Source organism: Rhinoraja longicauda, chromosome 4 (genome assembly GCF_053455715.1).
Source record: "Rhinoraja longicauda isolate Sanriku21f chromosome 4, sRhiLon1.1, whole genome shotgun sequence".
NCBI lineage: Eukaryota > Metazoa > Chordata > Chondrichthyes > Rajiformes > Arhynchobatidae > Rhinoraja > Rhinoraja longicauda.
In genome coordinates this window covers 49,923,321-49,935,832 of record NC_135956.1, presented here as the reverse complement: position 1 = coordinate 49,935,832, position 12,512 = coordinate 49,923,321, and the positions used below count along the sequence as shown (strand labels likewise).

Genomic DNA, 12,512 nt, shown 5'->3' with positions numbered 1-12,512 from the left:
CCGTGCCGCCCTATAAATTCATTTTACACACACAACTGTACACGTTCTGCAATCTCAGTGCAGAAAACAAAGGTTCTGCCAGAAGTATGTTGAGAACCAGATTAAGAGCGGGAGTGACGCGGAAAGAGATGAACAAAGGGATGACAATGGGGAGAATGAGATAGTGGGTAAGAATCAGGGACATGATCAGTGTTGAACAGCGAGATGATCCAGGAGAGGTAATGGAGATAACCCAACAGAGAGGAAGTTCAGAAGTTATTGACAGGAAGTCAGATAGTGGGTGGCATTAGGAATTGCTCTCAGTAACAATGAAAAATCAAATAAGCACCTAACCTGGAGAAAGATGGATGCTTCAGAATCCCTAGTCTAGTTGCAGTTAGGGTTTCACAAGTGCAATAGGATTTCATACAAGTTTCTAAACCAGCACACTGAGTATTATTTGACGTCACTGTGTGTGCTCAGTGGCCCCTATGCAAAGCATGTTATAACCAATTAACAAACTAACTAACTAACTTTTACAGTTTTTTATGATTACAGGGGAAAATATGGGAATTGGCTGAAATGGAGTGCTGAATCATTGATAATAATTCCAAGGATTACTTATTATGATCTGAGATCATCTGAAATATTACCATCATTACTACCACACGCCATTGCTCTTTTAGCAGGTATGTCATTCTCTGGTCCAATAAAACAGATCCGTTTATTCTGTTTATTAATTATGGATTGAAGTCCACAGTCAGATGTTTGTTAGTTTTTGTCAATCAGTTTATAATTAACTGTGAACAAACTTCCTTGGTGATGATATCTTTTTCGCTTTACTTTTAAAAATAAGGGAAGAAAAACTTGAATATCTGATTCTTTTAAATGTGCACAAGAAGTGGGGATTGCTACCAATACCAGCATTCATTGTACATCCCCAAAACTAACGAGGCAGCTAAAAATTAACAATGCTGTGTCGTCTGGACTGATATGTAGTTCAGACACAGGAAGGATGCCAGATTTCTTTCCCTTACCATTAAGTGAACCAGATAGGATTTTACAACAGACCAGTAGTACTTACCATTTCTGAAGTAAGCATTTTTTAAATTCCAGCTTTGTTTAATTAGTTGAATTTAAACTCCACAGCTGCCATGGTGGGATTTGAATGCACATCTCTGGATCAATGACTCAGCACTTTAACCACTAGCCAAGTAACTTAATCACCCTGCTACTGTACCCGTAAATGCCAATTTTGCAATAATAATGCTTCACATTTACCCAACTGTACAGAGGTATCAGAACATATCCATCTGATTAAGGAAACTTACAGGTTTAAAGAACTCCTTGTCAGTCTTTGCTTCAGTCTCCCACACATGATGTCCATCTGGAGAGAAATCATAATGTGTTTTCAATAGCGAATGTTTCTTCCTTTATTTGTATCCTCCGAGAGATTTCATGAACAGAATGCAGTAGAACTCTGATAATCCGGCATCAGATTGTTTGGAAATCCTGATTCACTTATCACTCTGCGATGTGAGCCATGGGTCTGGAGTGCAGGTAGGGTCTGCAGCTAAAGCCAAAGGTCCAGACTACATTGGAGACTGGGGCCAGGAGTGAGGCCAGAGTTGGCGTTGGTGTCAAGATCTCCAGGGGTCTAGTTCATAGTTAGTTTTGTTGCTGGAATCATGGTCTGAAATTGCTTGTATCTTTTTTGATCGCTTTAAATTCACTCGATACACTGGAATATTTAGTATATTATCAGTTAACAGATTTTTTTTTAAAATTAGGTAAAAGAGTGTTTGAGCTTTCATAGATGTATTATCCAAAGTTCTGCCTGTCCCTCATACCAATATCCCATGGGTGCCGGATTATCGGAGTTTTATGAAGGGTCAGTGAGTCAGTGAAATAGAGCAAGGAAAAAGGCCCTTTGGCCCACTGAATCCATGCTAACAATTGCACATTTATACTAATCCTATACCAATCCCATTTTTTATTGTTCCCACATTCTCATCAACTCACCGTGTATTTATCCATTGATGTACACACCAGGGGACAATTTGCAACAGTCAATTAGCCTGCCAACCTGCTCATCTTTGGGAAGGGAGGAGGAAAGTGGAGCACCTGGAGGAAACCAATAGGGTTACAGGGAGAACACATGCACTCCACATAGGCAGTGCAGATTAGGAATTAACCTTGTCACTGGGGCTGTGGGGCAGCAATTCTACTAACTGTGCCACTGTGCTGCTTTTTGTCATTAGTCACAGGTAATATTAAGGAAGAAGTTTATTGGTTTATTTTATAGAATGGTTGTCAGAATAAAAGTATTATACACTGCCCAGTTTATCTGCCAGGCGGCAGTTTTAACGTCCTGTATATTACTCTCACTTTAACTATAACTTTCACTATATCAATTTCCTTAACTTTTTCATGCATCTTAACAGTATTGCATCCATTCACTTCTGCTGCATCACCCGGACTTGAAATCTTTATGCTTAAATGTTTTTGACCTGCACAACTTCAATTTAAAATAGGTTATCATGCTATACTATCCTTGCAAAACAATTACGGATGACATTATTTATTTTAATGCAATAATCAGTATGCACTATTCAGAAATGGCTTGTTCTGCAGTCGTAGAATAGTTCGATTAAATTCCCATGGCAATGGCTACTATTAGTGTTGGATTGTACACAGCATTGAAACATGATATGTACAGTGACTATTGTTTATTTCTTCATTTGTAAAAAATAAATAGATTAATTATTCACTTTCGTTGGAGAATTGCAGCTTTGAGTTCCAGCTTTGCAGCTAGATAATTAAGCTCTTCCCGAGTGTAATTGTTTGCAGATGAAGGCTTTCAAATGGGCCCATTAAACCAATAATGCAATGCCAGAGTATTCAAATTGCTTATAATTAATTGTTTACGTGAGACTTAAGTGTTTGAGAGATACGTCCCTATATGAGTCCACAAGAAAACTGTAAATATTAAACATTGCTGCCACATCCCAGCTTTCTCTCTTCTGCCGAGGGGACACATTATCAAGGTTCTTCCTAGTGGGAACAGGGACCAGGACGTATCAAATGGCAGTTTTCCCCTCACTGTCCTATCTCCTCTCTCGGTAGCATTACTATCATTATCACCGTGCTCTCTCGATGCAGCAGCTGAATTACCTGCCTATTTAAGGCAGGAGACTTGTAATGAGTTAATCATAGTCCTACTAAAAATATAGTAGCACCATAAGACCTTGAGGCATCAATGCTTGGATCATGCACCACAACTGTGCTGCTTGATACCAGGTGCTCAGCTGTCTAAGCGATGGTGCCTATAAAGAATGCCTAGTAAGCAACTCCAGAGGTTTGAGAACAGAAAATTAGGCTCACTCTCCAGTGGAAGACCAATGTGAGTCTAGATTATCTTCACAAATCTCTGGATTTAGCTCCTGTCTTGGCTGAATAGAACAGTCCGCTTTAGGCATTTACGCAGCTCCACTCTGGGTCTCCTGTTACAGTGTTACATAGGAGATACCAAGCATACATCAGGAGGGTAGTAGGTTAGGAACCTGTTCTGCCAGCACAGGCAGCTGAAGCCCCATTGCAACCAGACCTCATTAGATTTGAACTGGCTGATTGCCAGTGCTCATCTTACTCCATCTAGGCAGCTTGCCAGTTGTAAAGATGGGAACTCCTGTAAGGTGTCCATGCCTTAAAGGCAGCCTGAAATTCCTTAAAGGGGAGGTGCAGTCTGCAGTCTTAATTTGCGCAAAATAAGTTTTCCAAACCACTGCATACAATAAATAGAAGTTTGAAATACGGTTTGGACAGAACATGAGGATGGAGATCTTTACAGTTCAATGAGAGAACTAAGAGTTACCTTTGCAGTTTGATGACTGCATAATGTTAGAATGAGAACGGATATTGGGATGAGGGGGGAGGAGAGCAAACACATGGGTAGGATGGTAAAATATGCTTGTTCTTCAAATCTCCCAATCACTGGAGAGCTGAGGCCAGGCTTCCTAAACATTATTAGATGAATGTGTGGATGCACATCCTTCACCTCAAGAAACTATTAGCTTTGGGTCAGGAGTAGGCCAAGTGTCCACCCTTGCATATTATCCTGTTGTACAGCATTTTGGTTAGCTGCTTATTATTCCAAACAGTGGTGCATAACTTGCCTTTGCCATCAGTAGAGGAACTGAAAGCAGTGAAAAAAGTCTCTTGGGCTTTAAACAAATAGTTCATAAATGTTTTAGGTAAAGAAAAATGCACCCACAGTACCAACACATCACCCTGTAATGAGGAATCGATACCCTGGCACCCTACAGCTGTTCAGATAAAACAAGGTGAAACATATTCTAAAAGCAAAAGAGCACAATGCTGTAAATCCGTAATAAAAGTAGAGAGCGATACTTAACAGACCGGGCAACATCCGCTGAGAGAGAAATCAGAGCAACAGAGTCATCTGAACTTTCACTGACAGGAAATGTTGTCTATTTCTTTCTCTAGTTGCCTGGCATGCTGGACGTTTGCAGAACTATCTGCTCTTATGTTAAATCATAGGTAGTCAGGATCAATAACGTACTTAAACTTGGTGGTATTGAGACCCAAAGTCCTTTTGTGATCTGGCGCCAGGTTGCAAACAAGGAGCAGGAGAGAGGGAGGGCAAGGGGGGGGGAAAGGAGGGTGTGAGAAAGAGGGGTGAGAGAGTGGGAGAGAGAGTGGAGGAAAGAGAGCGGGGGGCAGAGAGTGTGGGAGAGAGAGGGGGAAGAGAGGTAGAGGGCAGCGACAGAGGGGGCGGGGACGGGGTGGCAGAGGGAGGGACAGGGGGCAGAGGGGGGATTGGAAGGGAGAGGGGTGGAGAGAGGGAGGAGAGGGGGAAGAGGGGGGTAGAGGGAGGAGGGGGGGTAGAGGGGGGAGAGAGGAGGGGAGAGAGGGGAGAGAGGAGGGGGAGAGAGGAGGGGTGAGAGAAGGGGAGAGGGGAGGGGAGAGAGGAGGTGGGGGGAAGAGAGGAGGGGAGAGGGACTGAATCCGGAAGATTCAGACCACAGAGTTTGCATCACACCCATGTTTTTTTTTTTTTTTTTTTTTTTTTTTTTTTTTTTTTGAAAACCAGATGTACAGATAGAAATAAAAGACAAATTTGTTACAAAATTCTTACATAGCTTCAATTTTTTAATTTTTAAAGAGGGAAAATAAAAATAAAGAAGAATGAAAAGAAGAAAAAAAAACAAACTATAAACTATTGAGAAGAGAGAATAAAAAAAGAGTTATAACTATAAAAATTAAAGGGGGTAGATCCGGGAGACAATAACCACAGTTGCACATCCAACCCTAAACTCAAGTTTCAACTTTTAATTTTAAATTTTTATTTTAGTCCTGTGTCAAACCCATTTACTTTTCTAAAAATTCAATAAATGGAGACCATATTTTAAAAAATAAATCAGGTTTGTCAATTAAGGCAAATCTTATTTTTTCCAAATGCAAGGTCTCTGTCATTTCCGTAATCCATGTTTTTGTTTTAGTTAAAAAGAATCCTGGAATGTTGAAACACTGGATGCTTTACAATCAAAGTTGTAAGTACTATTATGGTGTAATAGTAATAAAAAGTGCTATTTGAAACAGTGAATTATGGAACATAAATGGCATTGATATGTAACTCTAAATGTACTTAGATTTAAGAGACTTGCAAGTCACTTTGCTGGGCTCTCCCATGGAATCAGTTACAATTTTATAATTTATTTTTCCTATCTTTAGTTTTGTGCTGTAATGTCATCTCTTTTGCTTACTTTATTACCGTCCTGTAAGCGCACTTGTAGAGTGCTATCAGAATACTTCTCTTCTTGAGTATGAAGAAGGGGCCCAACCCGAAAGGTTACCCATTATTTTTCTCCTGTGATGTTGACTGACCCGCTGAGTTACTCCAGCACTTTGTGTCTATTCTGCTTTCTCATTAGGAGTACGGATTCATTTGACACCCAGTCCAAGTATAATTCAATGGAGTTCCGCCATAAAGCTGGTTAGTTTGTCAATGCATACTTTATCGATGGATGCAAATAAAAGATAGCATAATTTTTAAATGAAAATGCATTGGGTGTGAACTCCACCTTGCAAATGCTGTAAGCAATTTTTTATGTAACCAAGAAATAACGTGCACAGTGATCTCCCCTTTATACTATTCCACAGCAGTGCACTGTTGCAACTGATTTATAAAGACAACCCAACATAAATCATGTATTACAAACCAAACTTCATAATTATTTTCAGAGTTAGGTGATTGAAATTCAAAGTGTATTAACCAAATCCTCAAGGGCATTCCATTTGTATGATCATCTTGGTGATAAACACATTAATTTCACAAGGCTCTGTTTTGTTTCTTGCTGCCTTTTCCCTGATGGCCTTCATTTCATGTGTGCAGGGGACTAGCATAAATTATTCTATATTGCAACAACATAATAATGGATGTGGTAGAGCTGTTGCCTCACAGCTCGAGCAGCCTGTGTTCAATCCCAATCTCCATGCTGTCTGTGCCAATATTTTGTGATTTCATGGACTACTCTTAGGTGCCACATCCCAAATATGTGTGGCTTGGTGGGTTAATTGCCCACTTTAAAAACTCCACAGTGCATAGTTAAAGGATAGAATCTGGGAGAGTTGGTGGGAAGATAGGTACAAAGTGCTGGAGTAACTCAGCGGGTCAGACAGAATCTCTGGAGAAAAAGGATAGGATGTTTGGGATTGGAACCCTTCTTCACCCAAAATGTCACTCGTCCTTTTTCTCCAGAGATGCTGCCTGAACCCGCTGAGTTAGTCCAGCAGGTCAGGCAGCTGGAGTAACTCAGCTGCCTGAAATAACTCCAGCTGCCTGAATCCGCTGACAGCAGTTTGTGTCTGTCTTTGGTATAAACCAGCACCTGCAGCTTCTTTCTGCACAGAGTTGGTGGGAATGTGAGGTGAATAGGGTTCAGAGAAAATTAGTGGGAACGTGAGATTGCTCTATCAACTGGCATAGATTCATAGAAATATAGAAACATAGGAAATGGGCACAGGAGTAGGCCATTCAGCCCTTTGAGCCAGCATTGTCATTCAATGTGATCATGGCTGATCATCCAAAATCAATACCCCATTCCTGCTTTCTCCCCATATCCCTTGATTCCGTTAGCCCTAAGAACTATATCCAACTCTCTCTTGAAAACATCCAGTGAAATGGCCTCCGGTGCCTTCTGTGGCAGTGAATTCCACAGATTCACAACTCTCTGGGTGAAAAGGTTTTTCCTCATCTCAGTCCTAAATGGCCTACCCCTTATTCCTAGACTGTGACCGCGGGTTCTGGACTCTCCGAACATCGGGAACATTTTTGCTGCATCTAGTCTGTCCTATCCCTGAAATATATTTCTATAAGTCTCATCCTTCTAAATTCCAGTGAAGATAATTCCAGTTGATCCATTCTTTCATCATATGTCAGTCCCGCCAACCCGGGAATTAACCTGGTGAACCTACTTTGCACTCCCTCAACAGCAAGAATGTCCTTCCTCAAATTAGAAGACCAAAACTGCACACAGTAGTCCAGGTGTGGTCTCACCAGTACAACTGCAGTAGGACCTCCTTGCTCCTATACTCAAATTCTCTTGCTATGAAGCCAACATGCTATTTGCTTTCGATAAGACAAGATAAGACATTCGATAAGACAGAATAGCCTCCTTCCATGCAGGGAGGCAATATGGTACATGGTGTGGTACAGGGGCCCAGAGACTGGCAGCAAATGCCAGGCGTGCAAACAATACCCAAGCTGCAAGAACATTCCTTGGCGTCACTCTATTCTTATTTTCAGGGGTCTTGGATTCAGATTCTCAATCTTTGGCACATTATTTGAGAACAATAATACCAATTCCATTCAGGTTGGATCTTTAAAACAATAAATAAACATCCCAGGGTAATTCATATGCTTGAACTCAATCCGTACATTAAAAAGGGATGACCAGAGGCTTTGTTAAAGCAGTAAGTTTTAATGGGCATCACAATGAAGGAGAAATGGGAAGCATTAGGGAGGAAAATCCAGAACTTACTACCCTGTGCAAAGTAACGTTTTGGGACTGTACACAAAATATACCCAGTGCTCAAATTCTGGCAGTATTTCCAAATTAAAACCACTGTCAGGTTTTGATTTCATATCAAATTTCGTCATTACTAATTTGACTTGGCCATAAGAACAAACGTGACAAAGTTTGTTCGCAAATTAAATGAAAAATTAAGGGTATTTTCCATTGCTTTGTTAACAGTTTTGAAGGAGAGTGGAAAATATCAAGACATTTCTGGCTGTGAAATGCAAGACATTTTTTTCAACCATACACTGAATTATGTAAGAGTATTACTCTACAAAACAAAATAGCACTGGTTCTTGTTCCATGATGCATATTTTATAGGTGAATTCATTTTAAACCTTATGATGTAGTCTGCTTAAAAAGAGCAGATTGTATAGATGGTTAAAGTTTTTTTTTTAAAGAAAATGAGCAGTAAAGGAAGTTCTTGTGTATCAAGTATACTCCTGGGAACTCTTCCTACGTCAAACTTTGACCAAGTTCACAATCAGGTTTAAACACCATCGAGTTAAATGGAAGAGTGAAGAGTGCCCAGAAAGAAAATTTAAGATTATCATTGGAAGGCTGTCCTTTATAAAAACAGGAATAATAATATTTCTTTCAACTTAGGTTTAAAGTAATTTGTAGAAGGATTAGAGGAAACATGTTTTTTTTAACTCAGAGGGTGGTGTGGATCTGGATCCAACCATCTGAAAAGGTAATAAAGACAGAAATTCTAATGACATTTGAAAAGTGCTTGGATGTGTTCCAGAAGCACTGGGACATGGTGGGCTACAAAGCAAGGCAGGATTAAAATGGATGCCAAAGCACAAAGTGCTGAAGAAACTCTGTGGGTCAGGCAACTCTGTGGGTCAGATTGAAGGAGAAGCTGAAGAAGGGGCCCAACCCAAAACATTGCATATCCATTCCCTCCACAGACACTGCCTGACCAGCTGAGTTGCTCCAGCACTTTGTGCTTTTCTCAAGATTCCAGCAATTATATAGTTCCTTGTGTCTCAATAATGCTAGTTATCTCTATGTTAACTGAATGGACATAAATGTCCTTCTGTGTCATGAATATTCCAAGATTCAATATTGCTGACAGACCTGTACTGAGAAGATCTACAGAACAAGGGCTAAGTCGGAAACTCGTGAACAACAAAGTCAACAATTGCCAACAGCTGGAAAACTATTTTCTGAGGGCCTCTGCTATAGCTGTCCCTATTTTCTGACCAGAGAGATCAAAGCCAAGACCTGTCCAGCGAGTGTAAGGGGAGAATGCTTGGCTTCTTTAAGTATTTCGTGCAGCAGAACAGTAGACACAGCTGACTGGAATGGAAACAGTGAAACAAGTTGTCGAGCAATTTCCCCCACCAGCTCCTTCCAACGTCTGGTGAAATATTTTTTTAAGTTAAAGGTCACGCATAAAACATAAGCCTACTGATTGATTGCAAGAGGTCTTGGACCACCATGCTTTCAAGTTTGGAGAGCTAAGATCAAATTAGGGTGTGGTGTGAAAGGCGGCAATACTAAGGGCTGAGCAACTATGTGAGGGGTGTGCTAGGGTTTCATACAGTCCCTGTGCAGTCCAAAACAATCTCTTCTTATGAATTTCTCCTCCTCTTCTTGATAAGACCTCTTAGCAAAGGAGTATGGACACACAAACATAACCGTCCTTAAGCTGACACCAGGGTGGAGATAAGAAAGGCTCCATTTTCCTCATAACATCAGCCCGAATCAACCACAGAAATACCCTCATTAACTTATGTAATGGAGGAAGTTCCAGAGCTTGCCCACTGGGAGTTCTGCCAGCTGAGGTTTCACCAGTTTGGACCAGGTGCAGGAATACCAAGGAACGGGGAGAAATGGTGGCCAGGGAAAACAAGACAATTGGCAATGTCTTAGTTTAATTTAATTAAAATATATTTAATTCTTTGTAATTTGTTTTATTGTTTTTAATGTTTTTGATAAACAAACAGTAAAATTGGGGGGCGGTACAATGGCACAGCGGTTGAGTTGCTACCTTACCCGGATTCGATCCTGACTATGGGTGCTGTCTGTACGGAGTTTGTACGTACGCGTGGGTTTTCCCTAGGAGCTCCGGTTTCCTCCCATACTCCCAAGACGTACAGGTTTGTAGGTTAATTGGCTTTGGTAAAAATTGTAAAATAGTCCCTAGTATGTGGGATAGTGCAAATATACGGAGGTGATCACTGGTCAGCATGGTCTCGGCGGGCTGAAGGGCCTATTTCCATGCTGTACCTCTAAAATCGAAAATTCCATTAATCCAGTATGCTCAAGAGTTTGGAAGTGCCAGACTAGCAGATTTTGCAGACTGCTGGTTGTTACTCCTATTAATTTTTCAATGTTTTTAAAAGCTGCGCAATATATATTTTTTAATTCAGTAATCAGTCAGGAAGATGTGGGAAATGAGGCCTCGGTGTGTTAATGGGAGCACAGGAACTGGAGCTTTGCTCCGTTAAAGGTAGATGGAAACCAGGGCCCCGCTATGTTAAAGGTAAATGGGAACCAGGGCCCTGCTATGTTAAAGGGAGTGCAGTGCATCATTTTATGTTGAACTAAACATTCCTGGCAGTAAGAATTCTTCTGATAGGTTGTAGGGCTTTGCTGTTGGTTTCTCCACAGGTACGTCCTTGTGCAGGACACCTGCTAAAAAGACTCTTTAATAATTGAACTTTGTCGTTAGTCACAAAGAATTAGTATGCAGCTGTCGACTGGGAAGTGCCATTCCTTAACCACTCACTGCCAACTCTGGCCCAATGTTTAAGCATGAATGTCAATACAATGTCAATGCATGGAGTACACATCTCACGAGCCTCACAAATGTTGATAAAATACAAGGAAAACTGAAGAAGAAAATGAATTGCCCGCAATACCTGAGTATTAAGTTAAAGACTTAATGACAGAATAAAACTAAATATAGTTTCAATGATTAAACAGTAATTTAGCAACAATGAGGCACAGTTATGCACCAGTGAAAGTCCGCTAGGAAGAATTGGCTTATGCAATAGAGCGGAAAAGACAAATCATAAGAAGTCAGTAGCACTTCATTTTCACAGGAGCAGAAGTTGTTATGCATCATGCAGAAGAGGCAGACAATCCCTCACATTATGTCTGGAGAGCCGTGAGGAAAGTCTCAACTCCCACGCACTGGGATATCCTCCAAGAGGGCATTAGTCTCTCTGAGTAAACATGTTTTGCAGGTTTGCATTGTTGAATTTTTAAAAAGAGCAATGGGAAAGGGGAGCAAAGAGTGCAAAAATCATCCCATAGGAAAGAGGTAATTTTCTTAATATCTGACTGCAGAAGGGTCTTGCTAACACAAAAGGCACCTTTTTATATTAAAATATGCCTTTTGTATTTGTGATAAGAAAAATAATATTCAGTGGAATGGAGGGTAACAGAGCACATTGATTCATTAAGAATCACTGAAACAGCACAAATCCACAATTGCATTAATCCTGTACAAAAATAATATAGTGTATTTTTCATTTCACATCATACCCGTTCCACTGACTCACAATTGTCAAAGTATTGATGGGAATTATATAATTTATTGCATCTAGGAAGTTGGCAATTTTCCAACAGTTATCTGCTTGATAGAGTGTGAAAGATGTTGTACTGAGTTACAGAGAATGTTTGAAAGTTTTTGTAAACATAATAATAATAATAATAATAATAATAATAATGCATTACATTTATATAGCGCTTTTCATACACTCAAATACGCCTTACAGGGATTTATAGAACATAGAGAAGTGAATAAATAGATAAATAAGTAAACGAACAGAGAAAGGAGACAGAAGGTGAGGTGACCTTCAGTGGTTGAAGGCAGTACTGAACAGGTGAGACTTCAGTGATGTTTTGAATGTGGTGAGTGAGGAGGAGTCTCTGACGGTTTGGGGTAGTGAGTTCCATAGGGTGGGAGCAGCGATGGAGAAAGCCCTGTCCCCCCAGGATCTGAGTTTGGTCCGGATGGGGGGGGATAGGAGATTTGCAGCAGCAGAGCGGAGGGTGCAGGTGGGAGTGTGCCTGTGGAGGAGGTCAGTCAGGTAGGATGGGGCCAGGTTATGGAGGGCTTTGTAGGTCATGAGGAGGATTTTGTACTGGATTCTCTGGGGGATGGGGAGCCAGTGGAGTTTGTAAAGGACGGGGGTGATATGGTCACGGATCGGGGTGTGGGTGAGTAGACGGGCAGCGAAGTTTTGAATGTATTGAAGTTTACTGATGATTTTTGAGGGTGCGCCATAGAGGAGGCTGTTGCAGTAGTCCAGACGGGAGGTGATGAAGGCGTGGATGAGGGTTTCTGCAGCTGTGGAGGAGAGGGATGGACGGAGACGTAAAATAATTTTAGGAGAAAAGGGCACTAATTGCTGACGTCCAGCACTTTTGACTTGGACACCTCATGCATACACTTTATCTGAAGGATTTTATTTT

General features: G+C 40.9%; 1 protein-coding gene across 2 annotated transcripts in view; it reads right to left on the bottom strand.

Annotated features, from left to right (window-relative positions):
* nfatc1 (nuclear factor of activated T cells 1) overlaps positions 1–12,512 on the bottom strand; it is a 204,182-nt gene that overhangs the window by 128,716 nt on the left and 62,954 nt on the right. For both annotated transcript variants that reach the window (XM_078398631.1, XM_078398632.1), the window contains exon 7: positions 1,311–1,366. In XM_078398631.1, coding sequence (XP_078254757.1) covers positions 1,311–1,366 — 56 coding nt within the window. The remainder of the gene's footprint in view (positions 1–1,310; positions 1,367–12,512) is intronic.